At 43.6% G+C, this 24,847-nt stretch overlaps 1 protein-coding gene across 1 annotated transcript in view; it reads right to left on the bottom strand.

Moving 5' to 3' along the window:
- cd34 (CD34 molecule) overlaps positions 1 to 24,847 on the bottom strand; it is a 72,013-nt gene that overhangs the window by 32,061 nt on the left and 15,105 nt on the right. The window contains exons 2-3 of the mRNA XM_086011308.1: positions 4,505 to 4,567; positions 1,461 to 1,705 (exon numbers count right to left, since the gene is read on the bottom strand). Of these exons, the coding sequence (XP_085867434.1) occupies positions 1,461 to 1,705; positions 4,505 to 4,567 (308 nt within the window). The remainder of the gene's footprint in view (positions 1 to 1,460; positions 1,706 to 4,504; positions 4,568 to 24,847) is intronic.

A 24,847-nucleotide genomic window follows, 5' to 3' on the forward strand; every position in this document is an offset into this window, starting at 1 on the left:
GCGGAACCAATAGCACCATCTCATTTACATAACAGTGTTGTCGCTGAAGTTGTTATCAGCATTGGGACCTGTCCTATTAACACAGCACAGAAGACACGGACAAAAAGGGGAAATGTTTACAGTCTTTTGGATGAACCAGTGGCTCCTGGAATCACGCAAGAATGGCAATTCATTTTGTTTCAAAATGTGCTTTAACAGCAAATCATCAACATCAGGAAACACTGTTTATAAGCCAATTGAGAGAGGATGTTAAAAGTTTACTTCTTGAAAGACATCAGTGGATGTGAATGTTCCACAGATCTATTGTTAGTATGTGGGAGGTGAGGAAACACTGGAGAAGCATGTTTCCTGTTTTTGAAGCAAATATATGGAAATACAAAGTTCATAGAAGAATGTTCGATCCAAAACTTGGTTTAGCAAAAATAAGAATTTTATCCTTTCAGCTTGCAAACTTTTAGAAATATGTTCAGAAGATATGCACTTGTTGCCTTCAGTCGTTTTCCCACTTCTGTTACAATGATTCCGTTCAATTCTGACGTTATCTTAATGGCCCTGAATTTGCGGTCGGAGTCTTCCCGCTGGGAAATGCCTCCGATCCGCGTCTAGCTGGTGCCTCGGGATCCACGGCGACTTGCGGTCCTGGGCCTCTCCGGGTATGTGCGGGTAGAGGCCCACGTATCCCAGGGGCGCAGGCGGTTCGCAAGGGCCCCTAGGATCATGTGGGCTGGCCCAACGAATGAAAGAAGGGGAATCCCCATTCATACTTATGCACGGAAACCCCATATGCCTGAATGGGAATACCCAAAAAATACATCTACACATCAAATAAATTTTAAAAAATTACCTATTTAAAATTAATTAAAATGCCATTTAATTAAATATTTAAAACAAAAATGTAATTTTTTGAAAATTAAATTTAAATGTTTTAAAGTGGCTAAAAATAACCTTACCTTATTGTACAGGTGTTTTAATGTTTAAATGATTGAAAAAAAAATTTTTTTAGATTCATTTAAACTCTTACGCTGGTAAAAGCAGGCCTTACCAGGCGTAAGAATTTCACGGGCATTCGCTGGGCAGAAGTTGGGCAAATAGCGCAACTCTCCACCCGCAGAGGCCCTTTTACAGGGGATGTGTTGAATCTGTCAGGAAGATCCTTGACAGATCGCAAGTTCCGTGTTTTTGCACATGCGCTTCGCGCGCAGAAACCTGGAACAAATGCGGCCTTAACATATGTACTTCGTATGCGCCCGTAGGGGCCGCAAAATACGGGTCAATATCTTTTAATGCAACTGATCCTCAACTCACATATGTGCACAATGAAAACCCAAGCTTGTGCAGCACTGCTATATTATATTGCTCTGATAAAGGTGTTACCATTCTGACTGTTATTGTGGTTCTATTTACAACACAGCAATTTTTCATATGAATAGAATGAATAAAGTTATAAACAATCCGTTTACCTGCTTTCCTGTTTTTGCTCCATTTCTCCCATAGGAGAATCTTGAATCTGTTGTAGAACTTAAAGTGGTTGAAATGCTTTCACCGTGATGGAGGTCACTGGGCATGCTTTGCATGCTCTGAAGTGGCGTCTTAGTGCCATCAGTTATTAATTGGGTCGAGGAATTTTCAGCTGAAGTATTTGAGACTCCAGGTTCAGCAGTAGCAATAGATTTATTCAGTATGCTTTCGTTTCTAGAAGGAACATCTGTGTGCATCAAGACAAAAATACAAATATGTTGAATTGTTAAAAGACTTGGGGGGAGGGGGGGTAATTTGGTATCAACCATTTTGGGGCGTTAACATCGCCTGGGCGCTAATTTTAGAGCCCAGAGACTGCAAAATTGAGCTTTAGCGCCCCAAGAGGGAAGTGGGGCGCTAAATCAAGTGCTCCATTTCCTTCTTAGGGCGCTAACGTTGGAGAGCAGGGCGGAGACTTCAGGAGCTGCTCACTGGGCTGTGCAGCGCTGCCGCGTTCAAAGGCTCCTTCCCTCCCTGCAGGCTCTGCAATAGAAAAGTGCCTACCTGGACCACCAAGGCAGCCGCGATCCCGCGCAATCAGCCCGGCACTCAAGCAGAGTGCCGGGCTGATCGATCGCGGGCAGGAACCCGTGAAAAAAACTAGAACAGGAAAGGTGAGGTATTTTTTTACTTACCTCAGCCACCTTGCCTTCAATCATTGCCCCCCCCCCGAAGCGTCCACCCCCCGAAGCGTCCACCCCCCGAAGCGTCCGTCCGTCCGAAACACGCCTTCTGCAGCTGTCTGTGTTTTCGCCTGGTGCTGCTGTGGGGGGCAGAAGTCAATTTCGGGTCTGGGGCACTACCAGGGCAATGCGTGTGGCGATGATGTCACGATCTCCGGGCGAAGGAGATTGGGGCGCAACACGGTAGCACTGCCGCAAAACCCCTGCCGAATATGGCGGGAGTCGATGACAGCACCGCAAAGCCATTTGCGTCCCATTAGCGCCCCCCGGGGGTGCTAACAGGAGGCGCAAAGGCACCCAATTTCACCCCCTTGTACTCACTGCATGTCTGGCAATTTTAGTATTCATAGGCTATGGACGCTGTAACAAATCTTACATGGGCGAGCATAGACAGTGAGTGTTGGCAGGCACTTTGGCCACAGGTGATATTGCCCCTGAGCTGAGTTTCACACCCAAAGTCCAGACCCACACTCTCTTAATTATCAGGAGCAGTAAGGAGTTGGAACCCTTGCAGGTTTTTCTGATCCCTGGCACAGAGGCGCAGAGGCCAGTTGTAGTGAATCAACTGCAGCCCCAGTTGAAATCAGCCAACTCAGCACAGAGCAGAAGCCGGACTTGGGACCTGCTAGTCTAGATGGCTTAATGCCACCCCAGTCAGAGCCATCAGCAGAAGTAAGAGCAATATATTTGTGCATATGTGTATGTGTGCGAGTATATCTGTGTGTGCGTGTGTGTGCAAGTGGATCTGTGTGCATTTGTGTGAATATTTGTGTTTGCGTATGCGTGTGTGTGTCTGTATTTGTGTGTGTACATGTGTGTATGTACGTGTGTACATGTGTGTATGTATGTGTGTGTGTGTGTACATGTGTGCATTTGTGTGAGTATTGGTGTATGTGTATGCGGTGTGTGTCTGTGTGTATTTGTGTGTGTACATGTGTGTATGTATGGGTGTGTGTATATGCATGTACATGTGTGTATGTGTACATGTGTGTGTGTGTGAGAGAGAGAGAGAGAGAGAGAGCCCACCTGTTAAAGTACTTAATACAAGTGAGGCTGACTTTATAACTCATAAAGAAGTCGTTTTTCTGCCTCACGATAGACAAAAAGAGCAACACATGCTTTAACACATGGTACTCTATTGATACAGTAAATGTATTATCATTTATTTTCATGTTTCTCAATCTAGTTTTATTTTTGGTATCAGCGTGGAAATGGAAGAAGTCATTTCCTCAGAGGACTGAGTAGATCATATGAATTTACAGTGTTTTGCAAATAATCTGATCATTTTTTTTAATCCTCACACAATAATGTATTAGATAGTGGCTGCAGGTTTCTTCATAGTTGAAACATGGAGGGGGTGAAAATGCTTTCATGAGGGGCTATTCTGATAATGCAATTTAACAAATTCTTGATGGAGCAACAAGCATCATCAAAATACAACTCATTTTCATTGCACTCAGCATACAGCATATTGCTTATACTAGAAGCCTTAAACACCATTTTCACTCTACTTTTTAACAATTGTAATGGAGATTATAAGAAGAGTGGAAGGCCTGTGAATACTGACCTTCTCGCCATTCAATCGACCATTAAGCTTTAAATCAGAAATGTTTAGCTCTCATTTAAAAAAAAAAAATCCCTTTAGTAGGAATTAAGTTTAAAAAAACCCCAAATACAACCCCAAGCATTCACTATTTATTATTTAGAGGAGGTTCAAACTTTGGCCATTTCATCTTACCTCTAACAGCAGCAGCTCCTGCCCCACCTCTCAGGAGCAGACTGAGAACCATTCCATACACAAATGTGTAAACTGGTTTCCGCCAAGCTACTTACATGTTAACCCTGGGCAGGAGCGGGAGTTAAAACCATGTGGCAAAATCACAGTCCAATCTTTCACTTTCATTGCACCATCAAAAATGTATTCAGAGCTTTCGAGCCGTGCAGCTACACAATTAAAATAGCTCACTGATGTAAAAAAGTAATATATCTTCTGGGGCTAGTTGGCGGTGTTGAAAGACAATTAAGAAAGTTGTTCCAATCCGTACATCTGAAGAAGACATTGGGATAGATTTTCACCTGGGCGTTGAAATCAACGGAGATGAAAATCCCGGCAGTTTCTATAACGAGCAACTGCCAGCAAGTTGAAAATCTACCCAATTATGCTCATGGTAACAAAATGATTCTCCACACCTTTAGTACAGATATGAGCCATTTGTGACCCTTTGACACTAATTACGTTCAAGATACTGATGCATTAAGATTGAAATATGAAGATGATAGCCCACCCTGATGGTTAAACTCACCTGATTGTGCACCATTTGCCGTAGGGGTCGGGTCTCCTGCTGAACAGTGACAACTCCATTGGACTACATTTAAAAAGAGACATCAAAAAAGTGGTTAACAAGATGGTTTCATTTGCGTTATTAGCTCTTGCTCTGCTACTTGAACAGGGACTAAATCTGTGTCTCACTTTCTATCCCCCACATTTGGGGTGAAATTTAACTTTGGCTAGGGGACGCAAAACGAGCAAAGTTGACTTCAATGGATACGAGGACCGGGCAGGGTGTACAACAAACTCTCGATCCACTACCACCGGGTTTGCACCACTGCCAAAGTTGAATTTCACTCCCGTTGTCTCTAATTTCCAAGAAAATGTCAGTTCCTTCTTTCTCTCTTTCCATTCAAGCATTGGAGACTGTGAAGAATAAAAAGCATGAGCGTTAAAGGTCCGAGTTATGGAGAAAGACTGGAGGAACTTGGGCTTTTCATCCTTCAGAGGAGGTGTCAGAGAGGTGATCTTATAGGGCTATTTAAGATAGTAAATACTATAGAAAAGGTGAATCTGGAAAATTACTTTAAATTATGTGAAAAGAGTAGTGACACAATAAAACTCACTACGCACTTGGTTTGAGTATAAAGCAAGGCTTTAATCAACTTGTTTCAGAACATGGCGGTCTAGTTGTACTTCACTAGTTCCTTGTCTTACAAAATCTCCCTGGAAAGCTGGGCCCACGCCCGAGTATTTATACTCCTTGGACGGCGCCACCAGCTGGCCGTCCAGTGTTATTTCATGAGTAGTTTCTTTATGATGATGAGATTTATAACAAAGTAGGACAAGGGGTTGCAGGTTCAAACTAGTAAAAGGAAAATTTAGGACTGATATATTTCAGGAGGTTTCCTTCACACAAGGACCGCGTTTTAGAGAGGGTCTATTGCACTGTATTTTCTTAAGTATAATTGTGCAGTTCATATACCACATTAGGCATTGTATGTGGGCCTCTTCATCTACCCAAAACAAACAAAAAACACACACACTCCTGATGGACGGTTGAAACCTTTACGTTGTATGAAGGCCAGATTGCTTGAGAGTAATCCCTCAGGATGTTATTTCATGGGGAACTGAGTTCCACTTCCATTTTTTACAGCGAGTAAGAAATTAGTATCCCAAGGGATAGAATACCAGGCTCCTGTCAAACAGGTCAGATCCTTTTTAACTCAGCTGCAAGGCATTTTCATAGAAGCTCTATTATATATATATAAAATTAACAATTATGTCAGGAATTTTGTTTCTGGTTATGGTTTTTTCCCCCAAAAATTCAAAGTTGCTTATCGCTTGCTGAGCAGAACTTTATTTTACATCTGCCCATGTTAACTCTTTCACAAGCCAAAAACTTTAATCAGAGGAAACTAATTGCGGAAAAGGAATGAAACGCACTTTAGACATCGCTGAGAAAGTTTGTTAGAGTGGTACGTGTGAGCTACAGAAAATCAGGGCAGCAAGAAAGTACAGAAAGGAGTGGAGATCTTGGCACAAACACACAGTATTTTTTATGACATTATTACCTCAGTTCCTTACATGCGAATAGCAGAACATGCTGCATGTTTAAACTCCAGCAGTTGTTTGCTTTCTCCTGCGCATTACAGAAATTCAGACACCGAAAAGCAAATATTCCCCATACAATTTGACAACCATCGAATAGGAGGCCTAAACTAATTAAAATGGCCTCTGGAGTTACAGTCTAACAATGCAGAACCAACTATTTGCAGCTTTGAAGATAAAGGGCTTATCGCCCGGGGGCGGTGATTCCAACGCCGCCTGCGAAATTCAGTCGGCACTTAGCGCCTGGCCCTCTAGCGCCACTCAAACCGTGACGTCAATGAGTGTGCAATGCTCCGTTAGTGCCCCGGATGCGAAATTCAGACGCTTCCTCTGACTTACCGCCTGGCGCTGAGAACGACAGAAATAGCAGGCGTTGATACCTGGGATTGCCGCTCCCGGGGCCCTATTTAAAGGGATCACTTACCGGTTCATTGGGAGGTCAAGCAGAAATGATCAGAGTGAGGCTGTGTAGCATGATTAAACCTCCCCTTTAAGAACTGGAAGGCGCCAGTCTGTCTGATGACTTTCTAATTGACAGCGCCAGAACTTGGTTAGCGCTCTGAAGGTAGCGTCCCGCTCTCCGATGTTAGCGCCCTAAGAGAAGTGTGTAGCGCTTGATTTAGCGCACCACTTCCCTCTTGGGGCGCTAAAACTCAATTTCGTGGTCGCTGGTGCTAATTAGCGCCGGACATTAAAGTTAGCACCCCAAAATGGTCGATACCGAACTTTTCCCCCATTGTGACTTCTATGATACCATTACATGCTGCATTACCTGAAGATGTGGCGAATCCACCTCATTTTTATTGCTTTTTCTAACTGATCCATTCAAAGCTGCAAAAAGTATTTATTCTTCTTTATGCCCATGGTAGAAATCAACACATTGAGTAAACTATCTGGTATGATCTTATTCAATAGAAATGCCAAAATCACAATGTACTTGCAACTTCAATGTTCATTAAAAAAAATGGCTGCACCTGTGTTTATTTGCTAATGTTTTCCAACAGTATTTGGGGGAAAAATTCAGTATCGCCCCGTTTGGGGCGCCATTATCGGCCGTGCGCAAAGTTTAGCGCCTGGCGCTAATTATCGCCTCCGACAGCAAACTTGGCTTTTATCGCCCCCTGGAGGTGATTGGAGCGCTAAATCAGACGCTTCACACCTGTCTTAAGGCGCAAAGGCCGAGGAGCGAGGCGCTACCTCAGAGCGCTGGCGAAGCAAGGAAGGGCAAATCAAAATAAACCTGCAAAGTGCTGCTCTGCACTCAAAACTCCTTCACACAGCGTTGAATCTCTCCAGAAGTCGCTCTCTCTCTCAGAATGCGTGGTGCAAAAATGTCACCGACAAAAAAAGGCAGGAAGTAGTCACCTTTAAATAGCGCTCCCCTAGTCCCTTTCTGACAGCATAACGCTCCCCTCAACCTGTCGTTGCTAGCGGCAGGCGGTAAGGCAGGGGGCACCACTCAATATCCGGTCCAGGGCGCTAACAGGGCGTTGCGCACTCGACTGATGTCACAATCTGCCAGCACAGGAGATCATGGCGGTAGTGTTTAGCGCTGCTACATCATGTCTAGTTAATTTCGCGAGCAGCGCAAACATCGCTGCACCCGGGGGCTAGTTGCTTTGCACCCCATTAGCACCCTCTTAAGGCACTAACGGGAGGCGCAAACAACTGAATTTTCCCCCCCTTTATGTTTAGGTTCATTTTTCAGCCCTGTTTCTAGTATTGCCAGACACAGTGAGGGATATATTAAGCAAGTAGATGATTAACTAGAGAAGTGATGAGAACATCAAGCACCTTAAAGGTTAGTGTATCATCTCCAACAATCTTGGATAATCATATATAACAAGTGCGACTGTTGTGAGATAAAATCTAAATCTCTATTAGAGTTATAAAAGTAAACCACAGCATACAACTGTTAAGAGACTTGCTCAATGTTATTTCTTAAATTTGTCAATCACATGTACAAGTTTAATTCGTTTGGTATGGTCACTAGACGGGACATGGAAATGGGAGAGTCTTCCTGCAGAAACAAGGCCTCAAATTATATTCTGACGAAAGGTCATTGACCTGAAATGTTAACTCTGTTTCTCTCTCCGCAGATGCTGCCTGACCTGCTGAGTATTTCCAGCATTTTCTGTTTTTATCTCAAATTATATATCTCCCTCAGTTGCAAGCACATTCTCTGTAAATAAAGCACCAAGCGCCAGTGACAGCAGAAGTCATGGAGGAGACTTCCACTTATTCTGGCTAAAGGAAGAGGCATGGAGGAAAATTCTTGAAGATTAATGCTGGTTAGGCCTCAGCTGGAGTATTTGTGGTCAATTATAGGCACCACACTTTAGGAAGGATGTCGAGGCCTTGGAGAGGGTGCCAAAGAGATTTACTACAATGGTACCAGGGATGAAGGGCTTCAGTTATGTGGAGAGACTGGAGAAGCTAGGGTTGTTCTCCTTAGAGCAGAGAAGGTTAAGGGGAGATTTGATAGAGATGTTCAAAATCATGAATGATTTTGATAGAGTAAATAAGGAGAAACTGTTTCCAGTGGCAGAAGGGTTAGCAACCAAACAACACAGATTTAAAGCGATTGGCAAGGGAACCAAAGGCAACATGAAATTAATTTTTATGCAGCAAGTTATTGTGATCTGGACTGTGCTGCCTGAAAGGGCGGTGGAAGCAGATTCAATAATAACTTTCGAAAGGAAATTGGATAAATATTTAAAGGGAAAATAATTACAGGGTTATGGGGAAAGAGCAAGGGAGTGGGATTAATTGGATAGCTCTTTCAAAGAGCCGGCACAGGCAGGATGGGCTGAATCGCCTCCTTCTGTGCTATATTATTCTATGATTCTATGATTAGAGAAGGAAGGATTGAGGGTAGAGAAATATAATGGGCATATGTTACCTCTGATAATAGTGTTTCTAAATATAAAAAAGATCCATTATGCCTTATCAGTATGGCTCTAAGTGGTTGGAATTCAATTCCCAGCTGGCAAAATTCATGGCATTAACAGTCCCTTCTGTATTGCTGCGTTGGATTAATTAAGCACTCTTGTTGAGAAAACAAAAGAATTGAAAGTATGGGAAAGTAAATGTCTCACTGCTGCAGTAGCTTGAGGTCAGTTTAGGTGTGTCTCTGGAAATTATACAGGAGAAGCTCTGTTAATGTCATCATTAAACCGAGTGCCTGATGACTGATACTAGGTGCAAGTTTCCCAACATTGTTATTCCTCATTCTGATGCTCACATATCTTCACACCAACACTAAAGGAACGCCCAACAAGACAGTTCTAATTCTTATCATCGCAGTCACATTTCATCTTGGTGTCATCTCTGACCCTGAAATGAGCTTCCGACCACATATCTGCAGCATAACTAAGACTGCCTATTTCCACCTCCGTAAAATCGCCTATCTCTGCCCTTGCCTCAGCTCATCTGTTGCTGAAACCCTCATCAATGCCTTTGTTACCTCTAGATGTGACTATTCCAACACACTCCTGGCTGGCCTCCCACGTTCTATCCTACGTAAATTTGAGGTCATCCAAAACTTGGCTGCTCGTGTCCTAACTCACACCAAGTCCCATTCGTCCATCGCCCCTGTGCTCGCTGACCTACATTGGCTCCCAGTTAAGCAACGACTCAATCTCAAAATTCTCATCCTTGTTTTCAAATCCCTCCATGGCCTCGCCCCTTCCTATCTCTGTAATCTCCTCCCGAGATATCTGCGCTCCTCTAATTCTGCCCTCTTGAGCATCCCTGATAATCATCGCTCAACCACTGGCAGCCATGCCTTCTGTTGTCTAGGCCCTAAGCTCTGGAATTCCCTGCCTAAACCTCTCCATCTCTCTACCTCTCTTTTCTCCTTTAAGACGCTCCTTAAAACCTACCTCTTTGACCAAGTCTGCCCTAATTTCTCATTATGTGGCTCAGTGTCAGACTTTTTGTCTTATAACACTCCTGTGAAGCGCCTTGGGACATTTTACTACGTTAAAGGCACTATATAAATACAAGTTGTTGTTTCAATAACAGTTGTTGTCATTTTAAATATAAGTATAATTTAATAGAAATATTTTTTGACTCAAAGTCAGAGAACAGCTAAAGTGGGATTTGTCCTGCCTTTCGTTTAGAAGCAGTTTTGCAATATTTAATATTCTTGTGCAGCAGAATTAGACAAGTGACCTAGCAGCAGTAAATTAGAGCTCTGTTTGGTTTAATCCAATCTCAGCTAAGTCCATTGAACCTAGACACTGTCCAACATAATGGGCCTGATCTTGCTGGGGCGGGGCATCTCGCAGCGCGTAACATTAGACATTTTTCTGCACCTTTCAGCTTGAAATGTTTTTGTGCCATAACTTGCTGGAGTGCGAACTGCATGGTGAGGGCAACGGGGCATCTGAGACCTCAGTGAACAATGGGACCAACAGTCTATCTCCTTAACTGGTGAGATTTAAGAATTGAGAAAGAAATAGAGGAACAATGGAGAAGGAGGGTGAATTAGAGTCAAATCTGGTACAGAAAAAGAAATAAAGAGAAAGAAAGTTTGGAGTAAGAGAGAGAGAGAAAAAAGAGACAGAATGTAAGAAAAACATTAAAAAATTTAACATTTATAAAATCTCTAACAACAATTGACTACAACGCAAGAATGAGATTGAACTATTTAAATTGTTCCCTTTCTGGCCCAGAGAGGTTGATTGGCATTGCATTAACCATTGTCACATTGTTAAAAAGGTACTTACTTTGTTAATTTACCAGACTTACCTATCTGTGGCATGTCTAATGGCCAATTAATATGCAAATCCAGCAAGTTATTAAAAATAACGGGGAGGTTAAGGGCGAGATGCCGTTTGTGTGAAGCAAATGATGGAGCAGCGTAAATTGACCACCAATACTGGAGATTCACAGCTAAAGGCACATCTCTTAATCCCCTGAATTTGCTGGCCGATTTGCACATTAATAACGGTGTACGTCGTTAACATGCCATTATTTATCCAGCAAGATCCAACCCAATAAATATATTAATTTCTTTCTAGCTCAGTTATAGCATAAAATTGGCTTCAGAAGCAACTCAGGTTTCTTTCTGCAGTTTTGATAATATCATGAAAAATCTTGGAACCTGTCCAAGTCTGAATGAAGGGAATTAAGTAGGTCAGAGAGTACAATACAACAAGTTATACATGGTCTAAAAGGAACAGGTTTGATTATCCCAATAATCTTTACTGATTCCATGGCCTTGATTTCAATTGGTGGGGGGGAGTGCGGAAAATGCTGCACTTAAGCCCTGTAGTAGGCACTGCACCCAGGTGTAACCGAGAGGTTGAGGACAGGCCCGATTTTAACGGCCGGGCCTCGTTTCTCTAAATTTTCTCTGACTCCCACCTGAACTCAGCCAGATCCACTACCTGGCAGATGAGTGGGAGCGGGAATTTGGCGGCAGGAGGCCACAGCTGGGGACCTGCGGGAACGGTCCTCGACAGTCAGGTAAGTGGTGAGAGGGAGGAGCACTGGATGCGATCAGGGGGAGGGTAGGGGGAGCCCGGCACAAGGGATGTCCGAGGCTTCCTTGTGAGGCCCGGAACAGCTCTCTTGGTCTTCCTGGCCCACAAGGAAACCTAAAATAACACTTAATAACTTACCACTTCAGGCCCACGATCCACCTCCCAGTTAGTCTGGCCAGATGGGGAAGCTGTCACTGCTCCCCCACTCAGGCCTCCAACTAAAACTGTCGATCGGGTCCTGATGACGTTGATCTGCATATTTAAAGAGAGCCCAGCTGCCTTCCTCTGGGTGTCCTGCTCACCTGCTCAAACGAACAGGTTAACATCGGGACACGGCGGGTAGGCAGCGGGATCAGAGGGGGGCAAGTCGCTGTCCTCATTTTAACTGCCACCTCCCCTTGCCTGGTTTTCGCCATATGCCGGGGGAGTTAAAATCTGGGCCCATACTTTTTTATGTCTCACCAAAGCAATCCCTCTCCCTGATAAAATAAATAATTAAAATTAACCCATGGGTCAAATATATAAAATAACAACAGAAAACGCTGGAAAAACTCAGCAGGCCAGGCAGCATCTGTGGAGAGAGAAACAGAGTTAACGTTTCAGGTCGAAGACCTTTCGTCTGACGAAGGGTCTTCGACCTGAAACGTTAACTCTGTTTCTCTCTCCATGGATGCTACCTGGCCTGCTGAGTTTTTCCAGCGTTTTCTGTCGTTATTTCAGATTTTCAGCATCCGCAGTATTTTGCTATTGGTCACATATATAGAATCGTTCAATTGTCAGTACATTATACTATTGTCTAGCCACAAGTTTCCGTATCAGATAGTGTTTTGATTAACCAACGTAGCAAAACACATAGTTGCCAACCCACAAATTACAGCACAATAGAGGGCCATCAGCATTGTGTTCCAAACTTCCTGGTTTGTATATTTCTTTTAAACACTGTGTAAATGTCATCCTACTCCTCACAGGGTTAATACGTTGAAACTGGGATTGAAGAAGCCTCCTAAGAGAGGTTTGACTGGGTTATGTTTTCCAGCTGCATTCTGGAAAATCTTACCTAATTATGCTGATGCAATGCCTTCATCAGATTTCATGAATCGTACTTGGCAAATACTTGGCAAACCTCAATCCATTGAAGAGATATAATAAAGTTACAGATGTTCTTGGAATAGATTGTGTTGTTCTGCAAGAAACAGCTATCTGGACAACATCAGTGTCTCCATTTTATTATTTGAGGTCCCTGAGCCATTGAATGCTCAAACGTTAAATCTTGTTTTTCATAAATTCAATGTCGTAAAGCAACATTATATACAACAAATATAAATGTTGCCAAAGACAAATAACGCACTTTGAAGACATTTAACCAGTGGTTGAGAGGTAAGATATAGTACATTCCTGTCACTGTAATTAATCCTTCAGATGATTATCCCCTGTTAGGCATCAACATGAAGTATGCATACTACAAGAACTAATTTGACAATGTTATTTTGTACTGACCAAAGTTTAAGAGCTTGTACAGGGTTTAAGTATAATATTTACACTGGCTATGGCCTGGTCCACGGAGGTATAGTTAATAGATTAGAATTTGTAATTGCAATATGGAGTACACAATTCCCAGACTTAAAGGAAATCTTCCTTCTTTATTGTACCTCAGGCTCAACAGGCTCCCACCACAGCCAAGCTCCATGGTTTGGTTCTTTAAAAAATTGCATAGTAACTGTTATGCATGAAAAACAATAGAATTTACACCGAGCCCATGGGAGAAACCAAAGTGATGGGTAATTAATCTTTGCAGAGGAACACTGACCAAGATCTGTCCCAATTAACATCACAATGCCTTTCTTATATTTAGTGTGGATAGAATCTTGGACCCTTAAGTTACTAGCCGAAGCAGACACAGAATTTCGAACAAATGCGTTAGTTTTCACCTACTAATGTCCCGTGCTGTAATTTCAGGGCTTTGGTTTTAAAGTTTCACCTCAGCAATGGGGCAGATTTTCATCTTCACCACTTGGGTGGTAACCTGGCAGAGCTGATCCCTCGACCGTTTTAGAACCCCCATGATTTTCATTCCATTGATTTCATGGAATGGAAATTGGGCGGGTTCCACAATGGGTGGGCAATTAGCTCCGCACCACTACTGCACCAAGCGACATTTTCCATTCCCCACACCAGCTATCATATGACCTCCCTAAGTGAGAGTGCCAAATTTGTTGTCATTAAGGACAGCTCTGGGCTGTGGAAACCCCACCCATGCCCACTAGCAACTGGTTGGAGAATAGTCAAATACAAATCATGTAGAGCTCTTACAAGCAGCAGACAGAGGAGACTTTCATCCCACTGGACGAGATTTGAACCCAAGTGGTTGAAATTCCAGTGTCTAATTCACTGCATCTTCCAGGCCCCAAATAGAGAGCTTGGGGGTATTTTTCAGGGGTCAGCGGGCGTGTTGGGTGGCAGATCAGGTGGAAAATTGTTTTTTTTGACAGCGGGTTCAACCGGTCACCTTTCCCCATTGTCGGGTGTGTCAACGCTTAACAGACCCAACACGCAGCAGTGGGGGAGGCAATTTAGGTCATTGACCTTGTTAAGAGCCACTTAAACAGTATATCGAGCTCACTTTAAAATTTTACGAGGTCGCTCACGAGGTCCCCGCTGCTCGGGGATCACGTCAGGTAAGCAGGTCGGGAGTTGTGTTACCAGGAAATGATCTCTTTACTTGACAGCTGCAAATGTGCCATCAAAGCTCCCATCTCACAGTTGTTCACTTTCCAAGCTCAAAAGCTGTTGCTTACTGCATTTGGAAGACAGATTGAGCTTTATGCAGGTTGCAAGTGTTTGGAGTAAACTCTGTATCTAGTGTTAGAACAACCTCTCTCACCATTGACAGATTGCTTCTGTCATCTCAACTTCACCTGCCGTCTATTACATCAACATCGGTGCCCTTGAAACTATTTCACCTTGGTCTTCAGAATCCCACCATGATCAGCCCCAACACCAGCAGCACCAGGCATACCAACAGCACCAACAACAACACCAACCTTCTCCGCAATCAACTGATGCTGCACAGGACACAGGGCATCAGCACCCAACGATATTGCTGCCTGGGATGCCAGGGATAGCCTCACCATAGCCAGATTTACTTCACTTGACGCTGTACACCCTGGCTGCCACATGATGTGCCAGGTTGGCACCACCCCACATCAACACCATAAAGCATCCCTACAATGCCTAACCCATTCCTTTCACACTCATCACCATTGCGAGGAATACTGTTATGTCTCACCATTCACTGCAACTCACTAAGCCACTCCCAAAGGTGCACACAAATCTGTCCAAGAACACAAAGGGCAGGATTTTCATTGGGCCGTGGAGGCGGGATTGGAGGCGTGTGGGGGGTTAAAATCCCGAAATCGGGGGCACAAACCCATCCCGCCCCCAAACCGCCTCCATGCCAGTTTCAAAGGAGGCGGGTACCTGACACACACTGGGACCCGCCTCCCCGAGGCGGGAAGGGGATTAGTGCCAATTAACTGCCTGTTAACAGGTAGTTAACAGGCAGTTTTTGGCCTAATCCCTATTTTCATTGGTGAAATGTGGGATTCCCGATGGCTCCAAACCACACCAAGTTAGCGAGGCGGGCCGTCAGGATGAAGGGCTTGGAGGGGTCGAGATGTCCGGTGTTCAGGTGAGTGATGGGTGCATGAGTGCAAAGGTAAGTGTGTTTGGTGTGTGTAAAGTGTTTAAAGAAGTTTTACTTACATGTACTTACCTTTACAGCCTTCCTTCCTTCAGGTCTTGGGAGTCCCTCATCTCACCGGCACAGAAAGCAGAATGGCCGCCAGCTGTCAAAATCCGCAGCATTCAGCTTTCTGTTTTGGGGAGATCTCTAAATCATCCTGAGAGGAAGGAATTAACCTGGAGTACAGATTGTCAGTGTTTGACAGCTTCAAACAGCTGTGAAACACTGATATTTCATCTGTCAAAAGGTCTTGACAGATGAAATATCAATCTGTGACGTCACCTGTTGCCGGGTGGCCCTTAATTGGCCTGCCGAGTCCGCTGAGCGGGCTCAACAAGGTCAATCAAGTCAAAATCGCGTGGGTTGGCTAGAACTCGATGGAGGCGGGACTACAACCCTGAAAGTTGTAGTCCCGCCTCCTACCCGCCTCCTCAATGAAAATCCAGCCCAAAGTGTTGAAAATAAAGGTTTCAATGTTTGACACCACATTAACAGAAACTTCACATGAACATTGCATAAAATATCCAAGTGCCTACCCTTGTGTGTTATTAGTTGGTATGATTGCACTAGGATGAGGGTGAATGTGAGGGGTGGCTAGTGAGATGGGGAAGTGATAATGTAGATAGAGAGGGATGGGTGGAGGTGCAAGGTAAGTTGGTGTGAGTAAGGATGTGCAGGAGTAGGGTAGGGAAGGCAGAGTGATGGGGATGTGATGAGTGACACAGCAGGATGAGATTGAGTGTGGCTTTGCAGTAATGTTTCATGATCTACTCAGATCATTGAAAGGTTTGCGCCACTGCAGCCTGGTCCTCCTGACGACATCCCTGCTTGTGTCCTCCTGTGCAATGTGCAACCAGGCTGCGTTGGTCTCCTGAGGAGGTCTCTTCCACCCATGGGAAGGGAAAAGAACCTCCCTGCATGCTGTGACTCCCTCCGTAAGCATATGGAGGGAGTAATGGGAGAGCCTGGGTGCAGCCGTGCACCTCTGTGCAGTGATTGTCAGTGTTTTTCCAGCATCTCAATGCTGTAGAACACTGACAGCACAACTGTCAAACTAAATTTGCGCATGGTCCCTTTAAGGAAATTATGCGATCACGCATTGAATGACATCATCAGACCTGCTTCCTTCAATTGGCTGGGAAACGTGCTGGGCGGGCTTAACAAGCCCAATCATCGTAAAATCATTTCACAGATCGGGATGGAGCCAGCAGCGAGGTCAGGACCCGCCACCGACCTCGGCCGCACTGAACCCGCTGAGGTAGGGGAAATCGTGACCTTTGTGTTCTGCCCAACAGATGACAGATTTTCAGCTCTGGCCAAGAGGAGTAGGGACTTTTAAAAAAAACAAATAAGGTTGAATTTTAACTCTCGGGCAGGAAGCCAACGGGAAGAATGAGCCACCCACCCAGGCCTTCATTAGCATCTCTCTGGCCAGCTGAAATAGGGGTCCAGAGGCAGCTTGCTGGGGAAGGGGTTTGGGAGGCTACAATTTGGGGGTGGGACATCTGAGGTGGGTGGCACACTCAGTTGGCAGTTAAAATAACACTGAGGTCCTACCTAAGTGATAAAGCCCGATTTGCAAATAAAATCGGGGTCATAAAACAGCAGTGTTAAAATAGCTGCGTAGATGGAAATGAGCGGTAAGTGTACCCCTTGGAATTTAACTCCCCATCCACCTGGTTATCGCAGGGCAGAGGGAGTTGAAATCCTGCCGTATGGTGTGTAGATAAGACCAGACTAAGCATATTCAGCATTTTCAGCAGCTGCTGCTCACCATCAGCATGAGATGTTAGGAAGAATCTGAAGCCAGTACACTAAAATGAAATCTGTTGGGAACCCCACATAAAGTAACAGCCAGGTGTTTGTATCGTCTTCTTTATATACTATTGAGATTGAGAAGGTTTAGAAGCAAGTCATGTGACAGGTCTGTCTTGTTTCAAATCATGAAGGACTCCAAACTTTTAAAATTTCTTTGTAGGATTTTAGTATTACTATTGACTGTGTAAACAATGAATGCACATTATCTGTCTCATGACCATTGACCAGAAACTTAACTGGACCAGCCACATAAATACTGTGGCAACAAGAGCTGATCAGAGGCTAGGTATTCTGCGGCGAGTATCTCACCTCCTGACTCCCCAAACCCTTTCCATCATCTACAAGGCAGAGTCAGGAGTGTGATTGGGCAGAAGCATGGCAGATGCAATATAACGTGGATAAATGCGAGGTTATCCACTTTGGTGTCAAGAACAGGAAGGCAGATTATTATCTGAATGGCAATAGATTGGGAGAAGGGGAAGTACAACGAGACCTGGGCGTCCTTGTGCACCAGTCGCTGAAAGTAAGCATGCAGGTGCAGCAGGCGGTTAAGAAGGCAAATGGTATGTTGGCCTTCATAGCGAGAGGGTTTGAGTACAGGAGCAAGGATGTCTTGCTGCAGTTGTACAAGGCCTTGGTGAGACCACATCTGGAGTATTGTGTGCAGTTTTGATCGCCTTATCTGAGGAAGGATGTGCTTGCCATGGAAAGAGTTCAGCAAAGATTCACCAGGCTGATACCTGGGATGGCAGGAATGAAGTATGAGGAGAGATTGGGTCGATTGGGCTTGTACACACTGGAGTTTAGAAGATCTCATCGGCGGAGCAGGCTCGAGGGGCCGAATGGCAATGAGATCATGGCTGATCATCCAAATTCAGTACCCTGTTCCTGCCTTCTCTCCATATCCCTTGATCCCCCTAGCCTTAAGAAATATATCCAACTCCTTCTTGAATATATTTAATGAATTGGCCTCAACTGCCTTTTGTGGTAGAGAATTCCACAGGTTCACCACTTTCTGGGTGAAGAAATTCCTCCGCATCTCTGTCCTAAATGGCTTACACCTTATCTTTAGACTGTGACCCCTGGTTCTGGACTCCCCCATCATCGGGAACATCCTTCCTGCATCTAGTCTGTCTAGTCCTGTTAGAATTTTATAAGTTTCAATGAGATCACCTCTCATCTATCTAAACTCCAGCGAATAAGCCCAATCGACCCAATCTCTCCTCATACGTCATTCCTGCCATCCCAGGTATCAATCTGGTGAATCTTCGCTACACTCCCTCCATGGCAAGAACATCCTTCCTCAGATAAGGCGCCCAAAACTGCACACAATACTCAAGGTGTGGTCTCAACAGGGCCCTGTACAACTGCAGCAAGACATCCTTGCTCCTGTACTCGAATCCTCTCGCTATGAAGGCCAACATACCATTTGCCTTCTTAATCGCCTGCTGCACCTGCATGCTTATCTTCAGCGACTGGTGCACAAGGACACCCAGGTCTCGTTGCACTTCCCCTTCTCCCAATCTATTGCCATTCAGATAATAATCTGCCTTCCTGTTTTTGCCACCAAAGTGGATAACTTCACATTTTCCACATTACATTGCATCTGCCATGCATCTGCTCAATCACCCAACCTGTCCAAATCATACTGGAGTTTCTCGGCATCCTCCTCACAGCACACACGCCCACCCAGCTTTGTGTCATCTGCAAACTTGGAGATATTACATCTAGTTCCCTCGTCTAGATCATTAATATATATTGTGAATAGCTGGGGTCCTAGCAGCGATCCCTGTGGTACCCCACTAGTCACAGCCTGCCACTTTGAAAAAGACCCGTTTATTCCAACTCTTTGCTTCCTGTCTGCCAACCAGTTCTCTATCCAAGTCAGTACCTTATCCTCAACCCCATGTGCTTTAACTTTACACGCTAATCTCTTATGCGGGACCTTATCGAAAGCCTTCTGAAAGTCCAAATACACCACATCCACTGGTTCACCCTTATCTATTCTACCAGTTACATCCTCAAAAAATTCCAGTAGATTAGTCAAGCACGATTTACCTTTTGTAAATCCATGTTGGCTTTGTCCGATCCAGTCACTGTTTTCCAAGTGCTCTGCTATTACATCTTTTATAATGGACTCTAGCATTTTCCCCACTACCGATGTCAGGCTTACTGGTCTATAATTCCCCATTTTCTCTCTACCACCTTTTTTAAATAGTGGGGTTACAGTAGCTACCCTCCAATCCATGGGAACTGTTCCAGAGTCTATAGAATTTTAGGAGATGATCAGCAATACATCTGCTATTTCTAGGGCCACTTCCTTAAGTACCCTAGGATGTAGATTATCAGGCCCTGGGGATTTATCAGCCTTCAATCCCATCAATTTCCCTAACACCATTTCCCTACAAATACTGATTTCATTCAGTTCCTCCCTCTCATTAGACCCTATGTTCCCTGACATCTCTGGGAGGTTATTTGTGTCCTCCTTTGTGAAGACAGAACCAAAGTATGTATTTAATTGGTCAGCCATTTCTTTGTTCGTCCTTATAAATTCCCCTGGTTCTGACTGCAAGGGACCTATGCTTGACTTCACCAATCTTTTTCTCTTCACATATCTATAGAAGCTTTTATAGTCAGTTTTTATGTTCCCTGAAAGCTTACTCTCATACTCTATTTTCCCCCTCTTAATTAATCCTTTTGTCCTCCTTTGCTGAATCCTAAACTGCTCCCAATCCTCAGGTTTGCTGCTTTTTCTGGCCAATTTATATGTCCTCTCCTTGGATCTTATGCTGTCCCTAATTTCCTTTGTTAGCCACCTTTTTTGTTTTATTTTTATGCCGGACAGGGAAGAACAAATTCTGTCGTTCATCCATGTGATCTTTAAATGTTTGCCATTGCCTATCCACCATCAACCCTTTAAGTAACATTCCCCAATCCATCCTAGCCAACTTACACCTCATACCATCGTAGTTTCCTTTATTTAAATTAAGGACCCTAGTCTCTGAGTCAAGTACTTCACTCTCCATCTTAATGAAGAATTCTCTCATATTATGATCGCTCCCCCCAAAGGGGCCTCGCACAACAAGGTTGCTAATCAATCCTTTCTCATTACATAATACAATGCAATGTTCTAATTACCCAAATCAGTACTGGAGATCTTAATTATGCATTATTTCATGAGTTGCTTAATGAGCAATGGTTATACTATTGTACAATGCAAATAGAATCTCAATAAGAATTTTACATTAAGAGTAGATTATATGTTAAAATTCACAAAACATTTTGCACAGCCTCTTTTACATTAGGCCTGACAAGATTCAGTTTTCAAGAGAATTTAGACTGTAACCCACTTTCCAAGAGTTAAGACAAAATGTCATCGACCTGAAATGTTAACAAGTAATTGGTGGAAGGTTTAGAGGGGATTTGAGGGGAAATTTCTTCACCCAGAGGGTGGTGAGGGTCTGGAACTCACTGCCTGAAAGGGTGGTAGAGGCAGGAACTCTAACCACATTTAAAAAGTCCTTGGATGTGCACTTGGGATGTTCTAACCTGCAGGGCTATGGACCAAGACCTGGAAAGTGGGATTAGGCTGAATAACTCTTTGTTGGCCGGTGCGGACACGATGGGCTGAAATGGCCTCCTTCTGTGCTGTAACTTTTAAAAAAAACAGTTTCTCTCTTCACAGATGCTGCCTGACCTGCTGAGTATTTCCAGCATTTTCTGTTTTTATTCCAAGCACTAATGTTCTTTACTTCCAAATTGTATACTAATTATAAATGTTCTTTAATTCCTAGTTGAATCTGGTAAATATACATTGAAAACTGCAAATAATTTGAGTTTTGTATTATCCCATTTGAAACTTTTTGAAAAACTGATAGATCTCACATGGCATTCCTCATGGATTTTTAAAAAAAAAACTTAAATTAAATAAATATGAAAAATTGAACATATAAATAAATAAATGCTCACCCAATGCAGTTAGATAAATAAATAACTCTGTGCCTCTCACGAACTACTGTAACAAAATGTAACGTGTGTCTGTCAGCTGCAGTTGCACCTTGTTATACAAAGATTAGAAATCGAATAGATGACTATCAGAAACATACAGAATATACAATAATGGCGTAATGTAGAAATATTAGTGGATATGAAATAGAAAAATAATCTAATCATCCAAGTACATATTAATGTAAATACATGAAATTATGCAATTTGAAATTATTCATATTGCTACATATAAATATATTGGATTATAAGATAAAATATCAAATTGCAAATAAATGTAAATATATCTATTAAGAAACAGTAAAAATAGAAAAGTAAGAGAAGATGCCATTGGTATTTTGATATAAGGATTAGGTTTAGATAATGCTGCATTCAGTCATAACTTGTATGACGTGCGCATCCTCGATTTTCATCACTCCACCATTGGCAGCTGTGCCTTCAGCTGCCTGGGCCCTAAGCTTTGAAATTCCCTTCCTAAACCTCTCTGCCTCTCTCTCTTCCTTTAAGATGCTCCTTAAAACCTACCTTTTTGACCAAGCTTTTGGTCACCTGTCCTAATATCTCCTGATGTGGCTCGGTGTCAAATTTTGTTTGATAACACTACTGTGAAGCTCCTTTACTATGTTAAAGGTGCTATATAAATAAAAGTTGTTGTTGTTGTTGTTGTATGTCAATAGATGCAGACACCAGTTGTCAAATACAACCTGTTTCAAAGCAAATATATCTTAATGATTATTCAGCCTGTGTATTTGAATGTTTAATATAATTCAGTTGTTTTTACAAGTATTTCTGAATTTTGCTTCCTACGCTGTGTTTGCTTACCTGTAAGAATTCACTCTGAGTCGGAGGGTGGGGCAGAGGCTGGGGTGAGGATCTAAATGTGATTGGTTGCCAGGTCATGGTGCGACGCAGCTGACATGATTAGATGAAGAACAGGTAATGGGGAGGTTCTGCAAAATTACCTGGGGCTGATGCGGCAGTTCTGAGCTGAGGCTGTAGATAGGACCAAGGTTCAGGTTGAGGTTGGACACTGGGTCGAGGTATGGAGCCATAGATGTGGGGACAGGGAGGTGGCTGTGGACAGGCAGCAGGAGGACTCCACTGGGAATTAGGCTAGTGGGATGGAAAAGGCTGGTTGCAGAATTGGAAGGAATGGATACAGGGAGGCCGATTACTAAATCGGGCTGTGTGGAATCAAACAAAGTCAGTTTGCTTATTATAGACCTCAGATCAGATTAGTCTCTGCCGAATTATGACTGATAATTCTATGTGGTTAGAACAAAAGGACACACAGACAAAGTGATTTATTTTAATAATGGAGATGCATTGGTAAGAAACAAAGTATATTTGGATTACAAAAAGAAAATACTGCAGATGCTGGAAATCTGAAATAAAAACAGAAAATGCTGGAGAAACTCAGCAGGTCAGGCAGCATCTGTGAAGAGAGAAACACAGTTAACGTTTCAGGTTGAGACCTTTCGTCAGAACTGGAAAAAAGCAGGAAATGGAACAGATTTTTAAGCAAGTGTAGGGGCTGGGAAAGGGGTGAGGGGATGAAAGAACAAAAGGGAAGGTCTGTGATAGGATAGAAGGTGGAAGAGGTTAAGAGACATTAAGAGATATTCAAGACAAATGGAGATGGTAATGGGACAGGTTAAGAAACAAAGGATGGCTCTAGATGAAGTGTAAATTGCGCTGGCAGAATGAAAGACAGCTGCCATGTGGGGGAGAAGAAAAAAGACAAAGCGTGTGGATGAAAAATATATACAGGAAACTTTGTGCTATCCGGCACCAACGGGACCGAGCTGTTGCCGTTCCCTCAAAACTGCCGGACAAACCAGCGTTAATGTTGAAGCATACGGAGCTCCGTATCTGGCAACAAACACTGTTGCTTAGCAACAGCTTCTGAACAGTCGACCGTACCTTGGAAGCGTCTCTGTCACTTAGCAACAGCTTCAGAGAGACTTTGCAGAGCCTGACTGTTGAAAAAAAAGCCACGAGAAGAAAAAAAACCTAACAAAACAGCTCCTGATTTTTGCCGGTGGCTCGAGCTTGCCAGACATTTAGCCTCCAGATAGCACAAAGTTTCCTGTATATATATGATAGGGGCCGAGGTTATGATCTGAAATTGTTGAAATCTATGTTGAGTCCAGAAGGCTGTAAAGTGCCTAATCGAAAGATGAGGTGCTGTTCCTCGAGCTTACGCTGAGCTTCTGTGGAACAATGCAAGAGGCCAAGGACGGTGAGGTCTGAGTGGGAGTGGAGCGGTGAATTAAAGTGACAGGCGACCGGAAGCTCGGGGTCCCTCTTACGGGCTGAGTGGAGGTGTTCCGCAAAGCGGTCACCCAATCTGTGTTTGGTCTCCCCAATGCAGAGGAGACCACATCATGAGCAGCGAGTACAGTATACTAAATTGCAAGAAGTACAAGTAAATCGCTGTTTCGCCTGGAAGGGGTGTTTGGGGCCCTGGACAGTGGGAAGGGAAGAGGTATAAGGGCATGTGTTGCATCTTCTGCGCTTGCACGGGAAGGTGCCGGGCGAAGGGGAAGGGGTGTTGGGGGAGATAGAGGAGTAGACTAGGGTGTCGCGGAGGCAGCGGTCCCTACGGAATGCTGAAAGGGGAGGTGAGGGGAAGATGCAGTTGGTGGTGGGATCATGCTGGAGGTGGTGGAAATGGCGGAGGATGATCTGTTGAATGTAGAGGCTGGTGGGGTGAAAGCTGAGGACAAGGGGAACTCTGTCGTGGTTTCGGGAGGGAGGGGCAGGGGTGAGGGCAGAAGTGTGGGAGATAGAACAGACACGGTCCAGGGCCATGTCAACCACTGTAGAGGGGAATCCTCTGTTGAGGAAAAAGGAAGACATGTCAGAAGCACTGGTATGGAAGGTGGCATTGTCAGAGCAGATGCAGCGGTGATGGAGAAACTGGGAGAATGGAATAGAGTCCTTACAGGAGGCAGGGTGAGAGGAAGTGTAGTCCAGGTAGCTGTGGGAGTCAGTGGGCTTGTAGTGAATGTTTCTCAATAACTTATCCCCAGAGATGGAGATGGAGAAGTCGAGGAAGGGAAGAGTCGGAGATGGACCATGTGAAGTTGAGGGAAGGGTGGAAATTGGAAGCAAAGATTCTTGATTCTTTTGAAACATTTGGATTCTTGTGATTAAAAACATCCTGATCATCTCAGTAATCCACCAGTTCCACAAGCACTTTCTCATTAATATACCGGAGATGGAGAAGCAATATCGAGATATAAATAATGCCCTTTGACCACTGGGTCATTGGTGATGACATCTGAATATCAAGAGTCCAAATAAATTGGGAATTATATAATCTGTGTTGCATTTGTTTCTTACACCTAAAATAGGGACTGAATGTTACAGACTTCGAGATTCACATTGGACATTTCTTTATTCACTGTGCCCCTATAAATGACAAGCGTCATTTTCTGTGCACATAGAAATACTGTAAATGCTTTTAAAAGTTATCAACCATTACATATTTTAAAGTAACATTTTAGTTTATGTGCAAGCACGTCAAAATAATTGGCGTAAGGTAAACGATGGATTGTGGAAAATGTTATAGAGTAGGTTTGTTTGTATATTACATCTGCTTTTCTAAATTACAGATGTTACCAATTATCTGAAATTAAAGACTGCAATTTAGAGGTTTGTGTAATTATCGTATTTTTGTGCAGCAATCCATCTCTAATTTGTT

The sequence above is a fragment of the Somniosus microcephalus genome, chromosome 18 (genome assembly GCF_052327205.1).
Source record: "Somniosus microcephalus isolate GS21.2 chromosome 18, FLI_Smic_1.0, whole genome shotgun sequence".
Classification (NCBI taxonomy): Eukaryota; Metazoa; Chordata; class Chondrichthyes; order Squaliformes; family Somniosidae; genus Somniosus; species Somniosus microcephalus.